Below are 23,323 nucleotides of genomic sequence, written 5' to 3' on the forward strand. Positions count from 1 at the left end.
GTGTGGGCATTCTTGTGGTAGGCATTGGTAGTCAGCCCACCTGCAGTGATGGGCTTAGGAAAGGGAGTACCCTTCTGGGTACTAATGTGCATGGTATCAGTTGTTCATGGGAATGGAGAAATGGGGGAAATGAGGCAAATGGGACAAATGAAAGAAATGGGGTCGATCAGCCAAATGGGGCAGATGAAAGAAACGGGGTCGATCAGCCAAATGGGACAGATGAAAGAAACGGGGTCGATCAGCCAAATGGGACAGATGAAAGAAACGGGGTCGATCAGCCAAATGGGACAGATGAAAGAAACGGGGTCGATCAGCCAAATGGGACAGATGGAAGAAACAGGGTCGATCAGCCAAATGGGACAGATGAAAGAAACGGGGTCGATCAGCCAAATGGGACAGATGAAAGAAACAGGGTCGATCAGCCAAATGGGACAGATGAAAGAAATGGGACAGATTAGCCAAACAGGACAGATGGTAGAAACAGGGTCGATCAGCCAAATGGGACAGATGAAAGAAACAGGGTCGATCAGCCAAATGGGACAGATGAAAGAAATGGGACAGATTAGCCAAACAGGACAGATGGAAGAAACAGGGTCAATCAGCCAAATGGGACAGATGAAAGAAATGGGACAGATTAGCCAAACAGGACAGATGGAAGAAACAGGGTCGATCAGTCAAACAGGACAGATGAAAGAAACGGGGTCGATCAGCCAAATGGGACAGATGAAAGAAACAGAATCGATCAGCCAAATGGGACAGATGAAAGAAACAGAGTCGATCAGCCAAATGGGACAGATGAAAGAAATGGGACAGATTAGCCAAACAGGACAGATGGAAGAAACAGGGTCGATCAGCCAAACAGGACAGATGAAAGAAACGGGGTCGATCAGCCAAATGGGACAGATGAAAGAAACAGAATCGATCAGCCAAATGGGACAGATGAAAGAAACAGAGTCGATCAGCCAAATGGGACAGATTAGCCAAACAGGGCAGATGGAAGAAAAGGGAGATGTTCAAGTATCGGGAGAGATGAAAGAAACAGGACAAATGAGCCAAAAGGGACAGGTTGAGGAAATGGGGCAGATGGAAGAAAAGGGAAATGTTCAAGTATCGGGAGAGATGAAAGAAACAGGACAAATGAGCCAAAAGGGACAGGTTGAAGAAATGGGGCAGATGGAAGAAAAGGGAGATGTTCAAGTATCGGGAGAGATGAAAGAAACAGGACAAATGAGCCAAAAGGGACAGGTTGAAGAAATGGGGCAGATGGAAGAAAAGGGAGATGTTCAAGTATCGGGAGAGATGAAAGAAACAGGACAAATGAGCCAAAAGGGACAGGTTGAAGAAATGGGGCAGATGGAAGAAAAGGGAGAGATGGAAGAAATGGGACAAATGAGCAACATTGGACAGATGGAACAAAAACAGACAGGTAAGAATCACAGTCTATCTATCTATCTATCTATCTATCTATCTATCTATCTATCTATCTATCTATCTATCTATCTATCTATCTATCTATCTATCTATCTATCTATCTATCTATCTATCTATCTATCTATCTATCTATCTATCCTTGCCTTTCAGTATATGTACTGTATTCAGATCATTATACTGACACTGACACTCTTTTCCATATCTATCCAAAGCAGTTTACAAATCACACAGCTTCTCTTATTGCAAAGCTTCTACACTAAAATGGAACAACTTTGCCACAGGACTACAGATTACATTACTGTTAAATAAAAGTGAAAAATATTCCATTGATACTTCAGGATAAAAAAATATCTTGTGCATTTATTGACCTAGATATTAACCTAAATTTATTTCAGTGATGCTAAATGCAAATGTGATAATTCTTTACTTTCCTGTTTGTATAGATCTTATATAAACATAGTTATAAATAGCCATTGAAATACTCATTTAAATGACCTATCCTGTCATTGCTCTCTCTTCATATCTACTTTACATTCATCTAAACTCTGAAAATATATCAAAATTTAATTTAAAAAACATAAACGATTGAAGAAGATGAGTTGCTGAAATGCAAGAAATTGGGTTGAATTTATGAAATATTAAGATTTTCCTTTGAAAAGGCAGTTGCTTGTCAAAATGCCAAAAGTTACAGAGTAATATTATTTTAGAAGGATATTGTATGATGCATGCCAGGTGTATTTTAAAAGTAAAATCTATCTATTAAGGTCTTTTAAAGCTGTCATACAAACAAGAAAAAAAAAAACTTGAAAATGTTGCTTGAAAATACAAACAGTCAGATCCCAAAGAGGACAAAACTTTCAATGGGTTTTTCAAAATCATCCACTTGATGTTCACTTTTTCAGGATATGTCATGAAAAACTATGTCCAAATACCGTATAGCTGGGAAAGCAAAAAATGCATTGGAAAATCTCCAAATAATTACTATTATCATAAGTGATGTGATGTATGAAATGTATGAAATGCAGACATGATCTTTTGAATTTCAGCCTATGCACTTCTTAAAACATGAAGCCTGATTTAATGTAATATAATCATTTATTTCTGATGGCTTGACAATACCTCCAACAATGATTTTGGACAAGTTTAAAAGAGTAGGAGTCCATTTGAAATGTAATGGCCTATTCGTCAACATTGTAATGACCATGCCTATCTGTTGATATCTGGATGAATGGATATTTAAAGTAATTACATTTTTATCCTTCATTTACAAAATAACGGTAAAGTTACATTGGGTGCAAACACTATATCTGATCGAATGTATCACTTTTTAAACAATATACAGTACATATATTTATTCACTCATTTATTTGAATGAATAAAATATTGTCATGTGAACATTCTGGGAGAAGCAGGATATATAATAAGGGATCTTGTAGTCAATATAGAATCAGAGCCTAGCTCCTTCAGAAATTAATCCAAAATTGTTAACACAACAAAGCTAAAATCAATCTGGTCAGAGTAAAAAAAATGTTTCTATTCATACCACATAATCACAGGGTTGTAAAAAGTGAAACTGCACTGCTACCCACTGTAGATTACTTTTACACTCAATTCATAATGTGCTAAACAGTATTTCAAATAAGGACACGCAGTCACACACATAAGGGAATGTACAGGACTATGCTGTCCCGTAGACAACACAGTATGCCACAGAACAAACTTGCATGAGGTTATTCACTGTCAGTTTCCAAGGGGCTTGATGTCAAATGTACTGTATATATACTAAAGATGAACTTACCTAGAGCAGATGTTGAAAATTCTGAAAGGACAGTTGTAGTGCTATATTTTGAACTGTCATCACTCTCTCACTACTTTTAACTATGGCAGTTATATTGATTGAGTCTTCCCGTATGAAAAAACATTAATGCAACCAACACCAAAGAGATCACAGATTGTGTGGAAGTGCCAAAGGGCAGCCCAAGCTAAAATTTCATCTTATCTCATCTTCCTGTTCATTTTTCTGATGAGGTTAATGGGTACCAATCTACTGTAATAACTATTTTTAGAGGCAAAGTTAATTTTAGCCAATGGAAAAAATTGTTTAAAGTGAGTAATTGAGAAGACCATGTTAATCTACATTAGGGGGCTTGGTGTTTTTGTAAAAATAATTTAGTCTAAAAGTTTTTTTGAGGAATCACTTTGGTACAGCAGTTAACACTGCTACCTCAAAACTGATCAAGACTGCAGGTGATTCCAGGCCTGCCTTTCGGCAGTCTGCACGTTCTGTACCTCCCATACATACATGGGATTTCCTTGCACAAGCCAAGGATAATAACTTTAAACTGCTCAGCATGAATGTGAGCATGTGTGTGGGTAGGTGTGCCTGATGATGTTTGGTTTCTGCCTTGTATCCAATGCTGCTAAGATAAGCTGGAGCCCAAGTGACTGTCACTTGAATTAAGCAAGACTGATAATGGATGGATACAGAGATCACACTGTAATGATTTTGATGAGGTTGCTGCCATCACAATGTGAAACCCTTTCACCAAAACCTCCTTGCAGCCTGCGTAACTAAAATAACCATAACAATAATAATAATAATAACTTGATAGTAATATTGCAGCTGCAACTGCTTTTATAGCTATGCTCATGGTGTATCTAGAATCTACAATGTTGTATTCCCTCATACCAACTGAGGCATACAGTAAATATTCTAAAAGAGTTAAGCAAACAAATCTGGTTAACCAGCGACTGATCAAACACCCTTGTGGCTACTTGCTCTTGAACTTTTTTTTTTATTATTTTGAGTCACAATGCAGCAAAAAAGCCTCACTACTGCTAAATTCAATGGCCTAATTTTGTCCTCAACCAGAAGAGGATTTGAATCACATCTCCTTGTATAAGAGACGTATTTAATTTTTTGAGCTGTTTTCATTTTTATTTGAATTATTTTTACACAATATATATTGTGTTCATACAAAATTATTACATATAGCAATTTTTGGGCTATATTTTGTGCAGGAAATTGCACTTTTATGGTAATGATTAAACCAATTGGAGTTTTTAGCAAAAATGATCAGAAGGACGTGAAGGTGTTCATGCCACATTCATCGATCCCAGGAGTTCACCCCTTAATCAGATACAAGGGGACAAAGTTACTCCTTTCACAAAATGTCAAAAAATGGGGGATGGGCAATATAGGCATAATAGAGTATTGCTATTATGAGTATGCTATTTTGAGGTTGCTGATCATGAATATAATAAAATAATATTTCTGATATTTCTTTACTGGTGGTCCTAGCCCTCTAAACGCCACTCTTAGAAGGTTAAAAATGGCAAAGTTCAAAAGTATGCATGTGGGGAATCGATTTAGACTATTTCACGATCAACGATTGCTAATATAATGTTACTTTTGATTTTAGATCATTTACTAGGGATGTAGCCTTCTATGAATCTCTAGCAGAGAGTGAAAAATTAACAAATTTCAATTACAATTGAGAAAATTTAGACTTGAAACATTTCAGTTGAAGCACACAAATATCTGACATACAGTAACTATTCTTTTTCATTACAGCATGTAATGAGGTAGAAGTACATTTCATATGAACATCCCAAATTAGGGCATCTTATGCTAACTCAGACTTCTTCGTTTTGTAATGGTAAATTATTTCAAATTTCTGAAATGGCATTGCTTCTAGTGAAGTTTTTTCTGTAACTTTCTAGTTTCAATATAGTGTATGTTTCTATTTAAAAATTGCATGTGAAATACATACTGCGTTATACATAAAACAGCCAATTTTGAGGACACATGATAAATAATTAAAAAAAATATTTTTAATATACACACAGTAACTATAAATTTAAATTCACTTTGTTACATGCTGAATGTACCTGTAGTGATATTTCTTTTCTTTTTTCAGATGGTGGTCAGCAATCTTCCAGAATCCCAATTGTGCCTACAGTGATAGGTAAGATTTTTAATTAAATTTCTTGGGCATGCAAAATTTCTGTTACTGTAAAACCTGAATATGTTATATGGTCTAGATAGGTAAAATGAAAATTGCAAACATTATGCAAATTCTGAAACAGCAGAAGTACCAAATGTGATGGAGCTCTTCACTGAGTACAGGCTATAGGTGCTGTAACCGGCTCACAGGTGAAATACAATTACCACTTTACAAATTACTAACTACATAATTCATTTCATAAGATATAGCCTTGTTAGAAAATATAATAAAATAAAGCAGTTCCAAAATGAACAAAATAAATGGAACCTAACAATATCTGTCCAGTAACATTACCATTAAACTGTATATAGCTGACAACAGAAGAGAGGAAAACAGAAACTCCAGTCAGCAGTATCCCTGAAGACAATAAACCTCCACGGTCAGGTGTAACATGCAAAGTCAAAAGACAAAGTCAGACACAGTCACAATCCTGCCAACTAGTCATCCCGGACATTTAACAGTAAAGTCTGGACTGGGCCATTTAATATGATGACAGAATCTTTTTATTCTTTAATACCAAGGTTTCCAGTCGTGATATGCTCTAGTGGTACACAGTTAGTGTCCCTTAGAGGAGTAACATTTCATTTATAGACAGGCACACCTAAATTTATTCTGAGTTATTTAAGGTTTAATAATTAGTACATCCCCAAGAGGCAAGGTGTATTATGAGTACTGGAATGGCTTCTACATAAAGATGCACTACTATGAGGAGAGAGAAAGTGCACATGAGATGCACCCATGTAAGGTGTCCTCCGGCCATTGCCACAGTTGCCTAATCATGCATTAACGGAGCAAACATATACCAGGCAGAGATGTCAATACCTGTTGAGCACTAGAGGGCAAGCAGCCACATGAGTGGACGTGAGGGATAATGCTGGCTCTTAAACCATAAAGTCAGCCACAGAGTTGCCTTGAGAATACAAAGACATCAGGGCTGTTTAGTCAATGTCTAACTTGGCATACTCAGAACAAGAGAATTCTAGAGCATGGTCAGCAGATATCTTTGGGATGTGTTTAAAGACCTTCTTGCCAAAAGCTCCTAAAGTGAACTGTAGAGTTGGAAGGATAGACAGCAGCAGGCATTAAGCTATCATGAGAGAGGAAAGCCTGATTTTAGAGAAAGGTACAACAGGTAGAAAAGGGAGCGAGAGGTACAGGGTATTAGTGGCTACTAGGATAGTCAAACCTTTAAGACAGCCATGTGCACATTCTTTGGAAGGTCCAAGGGATTTTACATTTAGTGTGTTCTTGCTCTTTTGTCTTGTGTTTTACTCACTGTGTGGTTTATTTTCTTTAATAATCACACCTTCTTGCATTTCTTTTGCTACACTGATTTAATTCTGGCATTATGATGGTTCCTATGAATATGCATACATTATATGCCCAATAATTTATAGACACCTGCCCATCACACCTATATGAGTCTGTTGGATATCTTATTCTAAAACCATGGTCATTAATAAGGAGTTGCCCCTCCTTTGTGGTTACAATAGCCTCCACTCTTCTGGGAATGCTTTCCAATAGGTTTTGGGGTGCATTTGTGGGAACGTTTGCCCATCCAGCCAAAACAGCATTTGTGAGGTCAGGTACTGATGTTGGATGAGAAGACCTGCCTTGCAATCGTTGTTCCAATTTATCCCAAAGGTGTTCAACAGGGTTGTGGTCAGGGGTCCATGAAGGCCACTCGAGTTCCTTCACAGTGAACTCATCAACCCATGTCTATTGGGACCTAGCTGGAACAAAAAAAGGGCCTTCCCCAAAATGTCATCACAAAGCTGGAATTGTACAGTACATTGGTCTAAAATATCTTTGCATGCTGTAGCATTAATAGTACTTTTCACTGGAAACAAATGGTTTAGCCCAAAACCTGAAAAATAGCCCCAGAACATCATGCCTCATCCACCAAACTTTACATTAGGCACTATGCAGTCTGGAAGGTAGCATTCTTCTGGCATCTGTCAAGACTAGATTTGTTCATTAAACTGCTAAATAGTGATGTGTGATTCAGTACTCCAGAGAACACCTTGCCACTGCTCCAGAGTCTAATGGCAGCGTGCTTTACACCACAGATGTTTAGCCATGGAAACTCATTTATGAAGTTCCTGATGAACAGTTGTGAGTGTTGCAACACAGTATACACAATTGTTATGCATGATGCGCTTGAACACTCAGTGGCTCCGTTCTTTAAATTTGCATGGTCTTCAACTTTCTCACTTAGCTGCTGTTGCTCCCAGACACTTCAACTTCACTATAATAGCATTTACAGTGTACAGGGGCAAATCTAAAAGAGCAGAAATTTCTGATTTGTGACAAAGATGACATCCTATGACAGTGTCACCTTGAAAGTCACTGAGCTCTTTAATATGCCCCATTCTACCGTTATTGTTGTAAATGGAGATTGCATAGCTATGTGCTTGTTTCTATGCACCTGCTAACAACGAATGTGGCTGAAACACCTGAACTCAATAATTTGGAGGAGTTTACAGATACTTTTACCTATATAGTATACATGTTTCGCATGACAAAATGCAGATGTGCAAAATATCATTGTTTCTGTTTTTTCCCAGCTGTCAGCCCAGCTCACAATGGTCGAGTATGCAGCACTTGGGGAAATTACCATTTCAAAACATTTGATGGAGATATTTTTCAGCTGCCAACCACTTGTAACTACCTCCTTGTTTCTCACTGCAAAAGTAACTATGAAGATTTTAACATCCAGTTAAGGAGAACAGTGGAGAATAACCAGCCAACCCTTGGAAAGGTGACAATGAAGCTGGATGGAAGCGTCATTGAACTTACAAAAGATGGCGTATCAGTCAATGGGGAAATGTATGCTTTTTTCGAAGTGTTTATTACATTACTTATGAATTGTGCAATTACTATCTGTGTTATTTCTTTATTTGGCAATATCCCATTGCTCTGTTATCACATGACATGACATGACATCTAATTTTCAAGCAGCATTTCAGAAGATACCATTTAGACTTGTGTCTGCATGTCTACTCATTTATATTAAATTGTTGATTTGCACTGTATTAGGCTGTATTGTACAGTTTATATTATTTACAATTGTGAAAGTCTGTTTTTGTCTAACTCTGCTCTTTTTATTTTGTATCAAGTCTTCTGTGTTATCTTTTACTATCTATATACATTACTTTATCATTTCTACATGCATTATCTATTTTGGTTATATTTCTTCCTAGTTTGTGCCTATTTTTACCTTCAATTTACTCTCTTCTACTCACAACAGCTGCACTATTCTTATATAATTTCATTACCCTTCACCATACAGGGCTAACCTACCCCTCAGCCAAGCTGGGATCTTAATATCAGAAAGCAGCACCTACATCAAAATCACTAGCAAGATGGGCTTAGTATTTCAGTGGAACAAAGATGATGCTTTATTGGTAGGTGAATGGTTTACAATTACAAGAATGTATATAAATAAAACATGGCTTTATTATCAGTAAAATGGGCAATACTCTAACAAGAGTCTTCTCATATTGAAAATTCTGAGTCTTTTGATATAATGATGCTTGAATTTTTATGTTTACTGTTAAAAAGTTGTTTACTTTGGATGCGGTTAAATAGCTTCATTGTCTGCCTGAAATGTATTAAATAATTGCTTTGTAATATACGATTAACTAAAAATGCCTGTTAGAGCAAGTTTGGCAAATCTAAGTATGCTACAGAGTTCTTAGAAACATTTTATCTATCTATCTATCTATCTATCTATCTATCTATCTATCTATCTATCTATCTATCTATCTATCTATCTATCTATCTATCTATCATATTTAAAAATGAACTGTTTATATTTGTTCATTAATTGTTTATTAAGTATTGAAAGGTATTTTTAAAATTTGAATCAAACTATATAATTATGGAGGAACATTAATTCTTTACTTTTTCTCTTGGATATGAAAACAAAAACTGCTACTAATAACATTTTTATAATGGTTTTTAGCCTTACATAAGTTGTGATTTAAAGTGCCTACAGCATTGGTTAGCGTAACAGCCTTCCAGTTTCTGAGGTTTGGGTACAAGCCCAGACAATGGCTGGTAAAGCTGATATTTTTTCAGGTGTCCACATTAATTTTATCTGGGTAGGTACTCTGGTTTAATCAACAACAATACCAGCAGAGTAGACTAACCAGTAAGTCAACACTGGCAACGAATCAATGAGTATGTATACAGTAAGTGATTGCGCTCTGCAATGTTGCCCACAATGCTGCCACAACCCTGAAGTAGAATAAATGCATATAGATAATACTTAAATGCTATTGTTTAATAGTTTTTAATTCACTCTTCTCCAGAAAAATAATCTGTGCTATTTTTTGTAGCTGGAAATTGATGAAAAATATGTGAACCAGACCTGTGGTCTTTGTGGCGACTTCAACCACATCCAGATCTATGATGAATTCATTATGAATGGTGAGATTTTATTTTAAACAGATAAATTGACAAAAGGAGTTCAGCTCAATTTATCTTAATACAAATGAGATGTAACATTCTACAGTATATTGTAAACTGTAGGTGGTATACAATATGCCTGCAGGAAGATCTGACAAGAAATTAATTTCTCATTTGTCATGTACTGCATTTACCATGTTACTTTAAATATATTACTAAGTTGTATATGGTGACTCATGCACACTGTGCTAGATATTTGGCATTGCCACAATAATACAACATCTAATGATCTGATGGCATTGCATAATGCAAAAAATAGTTTTTTATTTTATGGGTAACTCCTTTCTCTTGCAGGTGTGAAAATAGAACCCCAAGATTTCGGACGTAATTGGAAGATAAGCGGCCCAACAGAAACCTGCACAGAGCCAACACCTTCATCTAACAATAATTGTGAAACCTATGTGAGTCGTATTGTTTAGTAAAACGTAAAAAGGTGAAAAAAAGCAAGAACGTTAGAATTTGATTCTATCTGTAATTGAAGTCAAATGAATTTCACTCCCATATAAGACTGATAGTTGAAATGTATTTAACAAATGAAATTCTTGTATTTTCATTGAAAAATTTGTTCTCATTATCAACAGATTGGATTACTGTATCATTACACAAAACAGTAATACTTCAGTCAAATTTACTGCTTTCACTATAACACAGCAGGCAAGAAAAACATATAAATAAAATGTATTTATATATGCCATGTGATCTGCATCTTGCTTGGCACTTCGAACATTTAAAAGCCCTGTCCTACTCTTTGTCTTTTATTTCCAGCCCCAGGCGTGGTTTAATCTCTTGGCACAAAGTCTTGTCTCGCGGGGCGTGAATTCTTGATATTTTTTAGTTTATAATATAAAAACGGAATAAGAATCTGAAAATCTAACAACATCACATTAAAGTTCTGAAAAGAATGATACCAAACATATATATGTAGGTTTTAAAATAAGCCGATCCAAAGCGTCACAAAAAACGTGACATAAAAACGTGACATAAAATTGTTACACAAAATCGTTGCACTTTTAGGCTTAGGATTTTATATAGAGAGAGTAGATATTTTTTGTCTACATTTCATTTAAAACAAATATGTACCATTTAAAAACATATAATAAATAAAACTTAACCCATTGCACACATTTATTATAAAATTACCGTTTCCTATTTACTATAAATCAAACTTGTCATTGACAGATATCTATGGGTGAACTGGTCATGACAAAAGCATTTTTCAAATGAGGATATATAAGGAAAGTGCACTAAGGCAAACTATGACAGTTAAATGCATTTGAGTGTTAGAATTAGTATTATGTTTTCCTAACTGAGGGAATGGCATTTTAATGACTGCTTTCTTGTTCAATCATTCTTGCAGAGAGCTGCCTGCGAGGATTACCTCTCTGACAATGCTTTGGCCAGCTGCAATGACCTAGTACCCATCAATGACTTTGTCGATGCCTGCATCCAAGACATGTGCGACTGTGATGAGTCTGATGATTCCTCTTGTGTATGTAACACTATCTCAGAGTACTCCAGACAGTGTGCCCATGCTGGTGGTCAGCCCATGAACTGGCGGAGGAATGATTTTTGCAGTAAGTTTTAGTCTTGAACTGTTTTAGTCTCCACAGCAGACAATACTTCATTTTAAAGTCAATGAGAGTTAGCAGAGTACAATAAGACATTCTCAGGTTAGACAGCATGGAGACATCACAGTAAAAGTAACCAGCTGCTTTTGTAAATGAGTGAGAGGAAAGCCTTAGCCTCTAATTTGTTTTTCAGATAAGAAATGTCCCCTCAACCTGGAATATATAGAATGTGGTGTTCCTTGTGCAGACACCTGCTCCAATTCTGACCAGAGTGCACTTTGTGAAGACCACTGCATTGATGGCTGTTTCTGTCCAAATGGTAAACTGAAACTCCTTTCTCTCATATAACACAGGAATTCAAGATCCAAGGATGAAAGTGAAAATGTGCTTAATATTGTAATGAAAATGACTGATGCTCTCATAATGAGTTTAGCCTCCTCTGAATAACTGTTCAGTTGCCACAGTGACATCTCAGTATTTTTAAGACCTTTCCACTTTCAGAAAAAGACACCAAGCATTGTCATTAACTAAAAAGGCTGCTATATAATATGTTGACACATTTACATTTAAAAGGCCGTGTCCTAAATTAAACTAACTTTGTGTTAGAAAATAAATGAATAATGTAATCAATGAAAGCATGAATTATTAAAACTGTCGACTTTCCTACAGGGACTGTCTTGGATGACATCACACAGAGTGGCTGCATCCCACTTCAGCAGTGCTCCTGCACCTACAACAACAAAACATTTGCTGCTGGAGAGTCCTATTCCACCAACTGTCAGAAGTGGTATGTGGGCTCGACATGATTGAGTTTTAGCCATGTATTTGTCTGTCTATCTAGTCGGAAAAGGTTTATTATTCTAACTAACACTCGCCCAAACAGAGAGTTTCAGATATGCAACCTCCATTCCTTGCACCTGACTGCATAAAATGAGAGGAGTGAGGCGATGTGTTTAGAGTCAAGTATCTTTGCCAAAAGCTAAACACATATGGTTCATTACACTTAATATTACTGGTCATTGTTGAAAAAAAAGACTGAATGCGAAAGCTGTTCGTTTCTACTACTGACTTCATATGAGATGAAATGCAGACGTCATTAAAGTATGTGTAATAAAGTAAATCTAGCCACCCATCCATTCCTCCATTTTTTTTAACTTACTTACTTCCCAGGTCTCATATTCATTTAAGAATCCATGCAAACACCAACAGATGCATGGCATCACTAAATCTCAAAATGGCATTTAAGTCTGTATCATCCTGCTCAAACATACAGCTACTTTACATACACACTTACTTCAGTCAGCTTTACTGTGAGAGGAGAGCAGTGTCACAAAAACACTAAAGCAGAGAGTAAATTTCATGCAAAAAACACCCTAACATATACACAACAATGCCATCTACAGTGCCACCATTCTACCCTGTATTCTTACATACTTTATAAAATATTTACAAAATAAACACACAACTCTTTGGCCAACAAGGATGGACTGTAAAATGTTCTTAACCTCACAATTTATTTAAGCACAGTACCTTCCCTAGTATACATATATTTGTACTAAGAACTGGCAAGGCTAGATCACTTGCTGACCCACTTCGGATCTAGGGGATTCCTATTAATGTTTACCTTTCACTCTAATAGCACAATTAAGACAAAAATGTAATTATGCAGATTTGTTGAGCAGATTACATTTCACTTACAGCCAGTTATTTTACTAGAAAGAATCACTGTGAAATGAATCTAAGCATATTGGACAATCATGGAGTACAGGTTATGAGTATGTCTCATTTAAACAATATCTTACACAAAAAGAAGTGAAAATGATTCAGGGATTATATGTAGCAAACTGGTGTTGGATTAAAAGCCTAATTTGAAACCAGGAGCAAACACCAAATACTTGTATTACTGTAAGCGTAAAAAAGGTTTGCTTCAGTTTGATGGCACAGCAGTAACAAGTCAAAAAAAACTGATGACAGTTTTGCAAAGATTTGTCTGATTTAATTAATTTTTTATCAGGTCTATTTAGGATACTACTATAAAACATATTAAACCAAAAATATATTTAAAAAAAAATGTATAGAAATTGGCATACTGTTTCACCAGCTGTCTCCATTACCTTATACCAAATAAATATACAGTATGATAATAATAATATAATAATAATCTGCTTGATGTTATTTTGGACAATCCAGGTGAACAGGATAGACGAGGTTGTTGGGAACAATGACCTGTTCTTGTCACAATTTTTGTAATGTTCTAATAATAATTCTAACCAGATGACTATGTTGTCAAGGGCAAGGACATTCTTAACCACTTTATCCAGCTCAGGACTGCAGCAGCATAAATGGGCTGTTACTCTTATTTAGTTACACCAGTGTACTCACTCAATTTAGAGTCACCATTCACATATGATGATGATGATGATGATGATGATAGTTAATGTAACACACAGATCTTTTTTGTGCTTAACACAGTGCCAGTTAAATTATTAAATACTTGCACAGTATGTACAATGCTGCAGGTTAGGCTAATTAACTTTTCTGCATAATACTGCAAAATGAAAACGCAAGCTTTTCAATCAAAAGGATTGGAGAGAAATTCTATCTCCTGTCTTTGGTGCAGCTATCTCTAATAAAACGTCACATTATAGTTTAAATGTTTGTTTCTTGTTCATGAATGGCAGTGTTAAGGTTTTATTGAGCAACAAATATATTAGTATAGTATTAGTAAAATGAAAAATGCAAGGTAAATACAGGTAAAAGGGAAAAGTCATAAATATTTAGTGTAACTTGCTTGTTTGTCACAGCACATGCTCTGGAGGACAGTGGACATGTATAGACCTGGATTGTCCTGGGAGATGCTCGGTTGAGGGAGGTTCGCACATCACGTCTTATGACGGACTGCAATTCACCTTTCATGGAGACTGCACCTACATCCTTTCTCAGGTATATTAAACAACCACTACTTTTTTCAGAAAATTTTAAGCATTGTTCATTGTTCATTAGCAGGTGCAACAGTTTGTGTTAAAAAAAATAAAAAAATTAGGATCTGTGAATGTAAATCTTTCTTTATTTAGAACATCAACAGTGATGACTTTGTGGTGCTTGGGGAAATTCTTAAATGTGGACTGTCAGACTCGGAAACATGCCTAAAGAGTGTGTCACTCATCATAAAAGGAGGAAGTAAAGTGAGTATCTTGTTCAAAACTGAATTCCTCTGTAGAATTAAAGTTACTTTAACCATGCCAGAGATGCAAACTACATTCTGGAATATTTAATTCTGAGTCAGTACAAGGTAAAAATGTTCAAATCATGTTTGGATACCTAGTATATACAGTATCTGTTTCCTTTTTTATTCTTACATGAAGCATTTATTCTCAACAGTTATTCACAGAATACACAGAATAAGCCAAGATGCTTTGTAAAATATGCCTGACAATGAGAGCTGCCTCACAACATCAGGTGTCCAAATTCAGTGCCCAGCTACCCTGTATGTAGTTTGCATGACTTCCTCATCTCCGTATGGGTTTTCTATGAATACTCCAGTTTTCCCAATACTTTAAAGGCATAGCTTAACTAGCAGCTAAAAACTGAGCCAGTTCAAATGAATGGAAGCATGTTCATGAGTGTGTCCTGTGACACACTCCCGTTCCATCCTGGGCTGGTTCTTACTTTGCATACAGTGCTACTTGGATAGATTCCAGCTCTGATCAATAACAAAAATTTGCTAAGGTACCTCAGACTTCTTTCTTTTTACCCAAAAAGCTAATATCCATATTATACAGTAATGCAACAATCAGCTCAAATGACCAAAATTTTTAAAAAAATACTGTAAATCCATTTTGGGAGACACTGTGGTACAGTAGTTAACTCTGTTTTAGCTAAACCCCCTGAGACATGGTATTAAACCCAGTGTTGCCATCATTTGTGTGAAGCCTTCTTCTTCTACCTGCATGGACGTTTTGTGTTTGTTATCCCAAAGACATGCATGTTTGGCTAATTGGTAACCTTTAATTGGTCAGATATTGGTAAATGAGCGCTAGGATGTGTGTGAATTTGCCCTGCAGTGAACTGGCACTCTATCTGGAGTTGGTTCCTACCTTATGCTGTGAAAGAATCTTACTATCCATGGCTCTGCATTGGTTTACAAAAGTCCAAAAAATGACGGGTCAATAAGTCCACTTTTATGACCAATGTTCACTTTATAGTATAAAGCTGAGTTTTTTCTTAATAAAATGTTTGAATGTTTTACTGTTTGAAAAGCTTAGCTAATAGAATGAAAAGATGTAAATGTGAATTATACTAAAGGAAAAAAAGATAAAGCAAACATCTAATCAATCATAAAAACTAAAAATAAATCTAACCTTTTCCAAATGCCCTAGAACTTGCCCTAGAAGAGACAGCAGCCATTTACTTCCATGTTATCTGCATTATGCATAGTGCTTTCTCACATTTATGCATTTGTTTGTTTCTGTACACATGTAAAATTGAGACATAATGATAGATTTAACGAAAAACTTTTACAAATAAATTGCACTTTGAGACTGTATTGGCACAGGGCTAGAGAACTTTCCCTTCCAATAACATGATCTTTCACATTTATAGAGCTTCAAAGTCATACCAAGTGGAGAAGTGCTTGTAGACTCAATCAGCTCTCAGCTGCCATTCAACACACGTGAGCATGTTTGACTACTATCTTTTTATCATTTGTTTATCTAACATTTTCTTAAATATACCAGTTTGAATTTTTTGTGAGGTTTTTCAAGTTGATTTGTTTTTTGTGTTAATCCATAGTGCAGGATAGGAACGACTTTCAAAAATGCCTTTCAAAGATTGATTTGAAATGATTCTAAAAGATTCTTTCTTGTAGCAGTTACTGCATTATCAAGTAAAAATAATTGTATTCATTTGGCTGGGATTGGCTCCAGCAGACCCCCGTGACCCTGTGTTCGGATTCAGTGGGTTGGAAAATGGATGGATGGGATATTAATTTAATTTTTTTTCTGGATATTATATTATGTACTTTTTACCAATAGAAAATGTACTAAAATATACAACATCTAACATAAAAACACATACAATAATCAGAATAAGGCATGAAGAATTGTATGCTTTCTTGTAGTATTCGTATTTTTTATTTCATTCTGGTTTATTGTTGCTTATTCTGTCTCAATGCTTTGCATTTGTATTTATCTTTATTTCGTATTTATGCCGATATTATTTGTATCTAATACTGTATATACCTTGTTGATCTTTGTCAAATTTTGTGAAGCGTATTGAACATGGGAAAGGTGTTATATCAATAAAATGTTTATTATTATTATTATATATATGTGTGTGTGTACATATATATATATACATATATATATATGTATATATATATATATGTATACATATATATATATACATATATATATATATATATGTATATATATATATATATATGTATACATATATATATATATATACATATATATATATATATATATATATATATATATATATATATATATATATATATATATATATATGCATATATTGCAGGTATTAAAGAACAAATTAAAACTTGTTTCGGAAAAATTAACTCCTATAAAAATGTAAATACTGTATATAACTTAAAATTGTTTCATTAGAATTTTTCAATTAAATATTTTTTTCTTTTTAGCTGAGGTGACCATATTCCGTCCTTCCACCTTCTACATTATTATGGAGACTTCATTTAGGGTCCAGGTAAAAGTGCAGCTTGTACCCTTAATGCAGGTCTATCTTAATACTGACACCTCTCTCAAGGGACAGACATCTGGTAAGCATCATAGGCTTCATGTTTTGTTCTTCCTGTCATTGGCAATCCTTATTTGTTAAGAAATGAAGCATAATTTTTAAGAAATGATTTTTTGAGTTAAAAGAGATCCGAACTTCACCAGAGTACCTCGCCCAACACTCAAAGCAAATTGTAATCCCTTCTTCTGTGGCTCACTTGAGCCTTGAATCTCTGAATTTATAGCAAAACACTTTGAGTATTTTTATTGCTGATTATATACAGGCAATGGTCTGTTCGTAATTGAATGTTCCGCTTCACCTTTACCCTTTTAGACTAGCAACACACACCACCATCCATTACCTACTTAATGTACATCTCAAAAATGGCTTTAGACGGAATATGAGTAGCAATGAAAATTCTGCAAAATCATTATAAAATGCATAACACAAGGAGAACTGTTATGCTATGTAATCCAAATTTTTAATGCTTCATTCATTAGTAATTTAACCTAATTATAAAATTTCTGAGTATCAGTAGTTGATAAAAGGGGAATGTTTAATTGAGCTTTTATTGCTGATTTTTATGAGATGTTATATTTAAAATAAAATTGTTCAAAAGATGCAAAAACAAAAACTTTTGAGACACTTCATACTATGTATATGAAAAATATTGAATTACATGTATTTTGGGTAGAGAAGAATCATATCTTGCGAAAGTGCAATTGATACACCTTTGCTGACTATTGCATCAATAAGTTTTATCCTGTTTACATTAATTTGTAGTTATTGACACACAGAATAAAGCACACAAAGACGAGGATATTCTTTTCACAGGCTAGCCATGCAAGTATGGCTTCACTGTAATATACTTAAAACAAATGCTTTAGTGTGTGGATATTCAGTAGCCAGCAATTAAAATCCAGGCATTTCTCCATTTTGGTTTCTGAGACAATATTTATTTTCTTTATGATTTTTTCCTGTATCTTATAAATTATGTTATAACTGCATCCAGTTTCTTTTTGTATTTATTGATATACAGAGAGATGTTCTAGAAAATGTATAAGAATTCTGGTACGACTTTGATTTCAGTTATGTTGATTCTTTCAGCTTTGTTTAAAGGATTTGATACACTTCAGTTTTATATTGTAACAATGACTTTTAACTAGTTTAGATATTCAGAGTATCTATAATTGCAGGAAATAATTAGAAAACAATTTAGCAACAAAATATTGAAAATTATGTAGACAATTGCCAATAATATCCTAAAAAGGAAACACACTGCTCTAAATTTTAATTTACTATCCTTATTAATACTGAAATGGAATTTGAGCACCATTAACCCACTCTTGGTTGGCATGGTTTGGTTCTTTGCTTATAGTTATTATTCAAAGAAAAAAGAGTTTCAAAGGTAAAAGAGTGTTAGAATTCCAATGTATAGCACTCACTACAAATGGCAAATAAAACCTTAACTACTTCGGAAATCAGGTACGTCTTACATCACTGTAGTTCATTGCTATGCACCACAAGAAACTAAATCGTACCCTAATAATACCTGATATAGATACCTAATATTTCATTTTGACTTCACTGTGAATCGTATAAAATGAGCCTTTTATTTTCTATGTCTGCTTCATGATGTTTGTTTTCCAATTTTTTTTCCCCTCCCAGGCATCTGTGGTAATTTTAACAATATTCAAGGGGACGATTTCAAGGCTGAACATGGGGCACTTGAAGGAACTGCTGCTTCATTCTGCAACAGCTGGAAGACACAGGGAAGCTGCAGTGACATGAAAGACCTCTATGACAATCCTTGCGCTCTTAGCATTGAAAACGGTGCGCACTGTTTAGAAAAAAATATCTATAGAAAACTCTTTTTAAAAACTTTTAAAGTGTTTGGGACGGACAGCTCGGGTTATATGGAAGGGGATAAACTAGGGACATATTCTAACATGTTTAGTTTATATGAAAAATGTAAATCTGTTCAGCATTAAAAAACTATTTATATAGAATATCAACAATAAAATGTATACTGTTCTAAGGCAAAACGGAACATTTAAGTATCAGAAAGCCCAGCAACAGGTTCAAGGAGATTAACAAAGAAACTTTTAATATAATTAAAAAGGCAATGATCATTGCTTCATTTCACTTCTGACACTGAAAAAATATCTTTAGAGAGCAGCAACCACAAAACTCAGTTATTCACCATAAAGAGTAGAAGTGGCATCAGTGGTCTCTTTCAGGGGTGCTGTCTTTCAGTTCAGGAGTTTAAACAGAAAATGGGTCAAAGATATCTCCTTGCTTACCACCCGAGAAAGATTCACAAAGCTCACATGTACAGTATATGTATCTCAATGAATGTAGCAAAAGCTATATTGACTTTCCAAGAAACAAATATGAATCTGTACAACTTGATTCTTAAATATAGTTCTTCCTTCCACATGCAGTATATTTCTAAGCATTTACAAGCCAAGACTTCTGCATACATCCATCCATTTCTTAAACCTGCTTACCACTTTGAGGATGCAAAAGCATCTGTAAAGCATTAACCAGCCCTGAATGAGACACCAGTTCATCATGAATATTTTCACATACTTTTACATGACTTAAAGTCAAGGTCAATACAAACAATGGAAATTGTTTTTGGTATCATTTGCTTCCAGTAAATGATAAAAATATCCAAAAAAGAAAAGCTCATATAGCAGGTCTCAGGAAAATCTTAGGAAATAAACCATTTTGAGTCCCTAGTTAGCATGACATACAAATCTTTGCACTAATAAAGAAAAACGACTTACATGATAGAGTAAAATCCTATATAAGCAAACCATGTAGGGTATAAAGAAGTTTATTTTTGCATAGGTATTTTGGTTTCTTAACATATGAGCTATGAGTCACACATCATACGCTCACTATGATAATAAAAATAAAGCACTTGTGATCTGAACCTGCCAGCAAGTTCATTATTAAGAAGTTTGATGATGGGCAGTGAGAATCATAGCACTATGTGTTAACTTTTCTTTTTTCCTTTGTGCAAATGACAGAGAACTATGCTCAGCACTGGTGCTCTCTTCTGTCTCTTCCAACTGGGCCATTTGCAGATTGCCACTCTGTGGTTCAACCTGATCCCTACCAAAAGGTATGTTCTCCATTAATTCAACAAAATGTACTGCTGAAATTACTAATCTATATTCTAAACTAGTCTAGTATTTTCTAGCAGTTAACTTGGCTCTGCTTTACTGTTTTAACCTGTCTACATACTGTATCTGATTTCTTTTTACTTTCATCCTAGAACTGTCTGTATGATACCTGCAGTGGTTCAGATAGTGAGAACAGCATGTGCGCTTCCATCTCTGCATATGTAAGGATCTGTGCCTTCAAGGGGATCCAAATGGATGGTTGGAGAGACAACATGTGTGGTAAGTTTCTCTGATTTATTATTAAAGTTGTTGTTTTAATCATTGCATTGATACTTCATTATATGTTTATGTGGACAGAATCTTTATATGCTCACAACTGTGGTTTTAGGCCACTTCTTTTAATTTGTAATTGAACAAAAATACATATTATTCTGAAGCTGACTCATGCATTTGAAGATCTTAACTATCTTCATATCCATAAATTATTTCAAATTTCATTTTTTTCTTTCTTTTATAAGGCTCATAATTTGTAAACTGAACTGAAAACCAGAACAGAAAAACTACATAAATTGATAACATTAGATAACTTGATACTTTGAGGAAATCATGTATACATTATTCTGAATTGTGAGAATCAAACCCTTCAGAAGGGATCAAGGAAGAGATTATTTTTATACTAGAAATCTATCACTATTGGGGCTTATATCTAATAATAAGTTAAAAAAAAATTGTTGATACAGATATTGCTTAAACAATGCTCCAGAAAAGTCATTGATGTTAAATCAAGAAAAAAAAATCTTTTTGATATTATGTTTTATCCAAGGTAGTTAAAACTATTGGTATTAATACATGTATGATTATAATTTATTCAATCAATGACAAACAATGTACAAGTAACCTCAGCAGGTATCAACCATTGTTTTTGAGGAGAAAAATTAAATAAAATCTTTTCATCTTATGAAAACAAAGACAGCAAGTTAAGAGGAAGGTGACCTCTGTGGTGATTTGTTAAATCTGGGATATTGGAGTGTTAACATAGCAAAGAAATGACTTTTATAACATTCTTCTGGAAAATGGAAAGAAAAAGCAACAATTATGCACTGGTGCTGCATTCATTAATTTAGAATGGTTTTTTGAAGGCTTTCAGATTACAAACATATAACAAACAGGAATCAATAGAGGATTCCTTCTTCAATTCAGTTTTATAACGGTTACAGTGTTTTATTTTGGTTTATTTCCTTACTGTATACACACAATCCATAGGTCATTCTTTCTTAATGATTAACAGGTAGACTTTTGATGTAAATTAATAAGTTAAGAGAGTTTTAGAACAAAGTAAGCAAAAAATAAGTTATCTGCCTGTTAATTGTTTAGTATTTACAATGGTAACCTATAAAAAATGCCTTTCAGAAAGATCCATTTGATGTTTTGAATTAAAAAAAGTTCTAGGTGGACATACCACCAAAATGATGAAACTGTGCCATGTTAGAGGTTTGTGTACAAAATTGATTACTGGTTTAAAATTGTGTGTTTTTGTATTCTACTTTTTCTACTAGACAAATATTCCAAAAACTGTCCCAGCACAATGACTTTTAGCTACAGTATGACCAGCTGTAATCGTACCTGCCGTTCTATCAGCGAGCCTGACTTGACCTGTAGAGTTGACTTTACATCAGTGGATGGTTGTGGATGTTCTGAGGGAACCTATATGGATGACAGTGGCAAGTGTGTTGAGCAGAGTGCCTGTCCCTGCTACCTCAATGGCGTTGTGGTGAAACCTGAAGAGGTCATAACCAAGGATGGGGCAAGCTGGTAAGAACTAAGCATGATTATTAACTTTTTTTTTTTTTTGATTAGCATGAAAGCAATCATTAAAATGAATATCCTTTTACTGAACAAAATCCAATTATTCATTTCAGCACCTGTAGGCAAGGAAATATGAACTGCATTGGACGTCAGCCAGTAGTGCAAAGTAAGTTTTCTTAAAAGATACATTTACCAAACAAGAAAAAAATTATCAGCAATTTTATTTGACATCCAAAAATGTAGAAGGAGCCAGTTGAGAGAAAACATTTAAAATGTTGGTACAATAAATTTAAGCACTGATCAACCAGAAATGACAATTGAGGAAATAATCTTACTGTAAATGTATACTGAATGTTCTGTTGATGAATCCATATAATTTTCAAATTTCCTTTTTCAATACAAGGACAGAAGGCAGCAGCCAACAATGATATGGAATCTACTCCATTGCAGGGTACACATTTAAGCACACACTAACAATATAATACTTTGCAGGGCACACATACTGCCACTTATGCTTTGCCAATTAACATAACAACATGTAGAATATTTAATACTACTGCACAAGCAATTGTAATTCAGCTACAATTATTTTTACTATTATTTATCAATTTAGCATAAACCTTTTCTCAAAAAACAGGCAAAACTAAGGTTATATAAAATATGTTTATTTCTTTGTAAAATTAATAATCACATTAAAAAGTCTTTTGCAGAAAATCAATGGCACATTGTTTTATAATTCAATATTTACTGACTTAGGTAAAGCAGACTTCATGAAATAATTTTAGTAAGGCACATGAGAAGCATATCATACATGTCAAATAAGTTTACACTAAATGTTATTAGACCCTTCTTTATGCTGCACCCTCCAGTTAATTTTTATGTAAGTCCCTCACACTAATGATTTGGCATGGAGCTTAATTATAAAATTTTGTAGAAATATTCCAACAAAAAAATGAAAAATGTAAAGGATATCTTAAAAACAGCCTGTTAATATCCAGGTGGTTGATAGATAGATAGATAGATAGATAGATAGATAGATAGATAGATAGATAGATAGATAGATAGATAGATAGATAGATAGATAGATAGATAGATAGATAGATAGATAGATAGATAGAACTTTATTTATCCCTAGGAGGAAATTTGA

At 34.5% G+C, this 23,323-nt stretch overlaps 1 protein-coding gene across 1 annotated transcript in view; it reads left to right on the forward strand.

The window, feature by feature from the left end:
- Nucleotides 1-23,323, forward strand: part of LOC114645309 (mucin-5B-like) — a 50,012-nt gene continuing 26,689 nt past the window's right edge. Inside the window, exons 1-19 of the mRNA XM_051922501.1 lie at nucleotides 1-1,065; nucleotides 1,156-1,426; nucleotides 5,352-5,399; nucleotides 8,006-8,267; nucleotides 8,731-8,845; nucleotides 9,782-9,872; nucleotides 10,206-10,312; nucleotides 11,269-11,485; nucleotides 11,673-11,798; nucleotides 12,149-12,266; nucleotides 14,284-14,422; nucleotides 14,554-14,668; nucleotides 16,092-16,151; nucleotides 17,142-17,279; nucleotides 18,905-19,069; nucleotides 20,275-20,369; nucleotides 20,523-20,649; nucleotides 21,927-22,182; nucleotides 22,290-22,342. Coding sequence (XP_051778461.1) covers nucleotides 49-1,065; nucleotides 1,156-1,426; nucleotides 5,352-5,399; nucleotides 8,006-8,267; nucleotides 8,731-8,845; nucleotides 9,782-9,872; nucleotides 10,206-10,312; nucleotides 11,269-11,485; nucleotides 11,673-11,798; nucleotides 12,149-12,266; nucleotides 14,284-14,422; nucleotides 14,554-14,668; nucleotides 16,092-16,151; nucleotides 17,142-17,279; nucleotides 18,905-19,069; nucleotides 20,275-20,369; nucleotides 20,523-20,649; nucleotides 21,927-22,182; nucleotides 22,290-22,342 — 3,520 coding nt within the window. The 5' untranslated portion in view covers nucleotides 1-48. The remainder of the gene's footprint in view (nucleotides 1,066-1,155; nucleotides 1,427-5,351; nucleotides 5,400-8,005; nucleotides 8,268-8,730; nucleotides 8,846-9,781; nucleotides 9,873-10,205; nucleotides 10,313-11,268; nucleotides 11,486-11,672; nucleotides 11,799-12,148; nucleotides 12,267-14,283; nucleotides 14,423-14,553; nucleotides 14,669-16,091; nucleotides 16,152-17,141; nucleotides 17,280-18,904; nucleotides 19,070-20,274; nucleotides 20,370-20,522; nucleotides 20,650-21,926; nucleotides 22,183-22,289; nucleotides 22,343-23,323) is intronic.

This window comes from Erpetoichthys calabaricus, chromosome 2 (genome assembly GCF_900747795.2).
Source record: "Erpetoichthys calabaricus chromosome 2, fErpCal1.3, whole genome shotgun sequence".
In the NCBI taxonomy this organism is placed as follows: domain Eukaryota; kingdom Metazoa; phylum Chordata; class Cladistia; order Polypteriformes; family Polypteridae; genus Erpetoichthys; species Erpetoichthys calabaricus.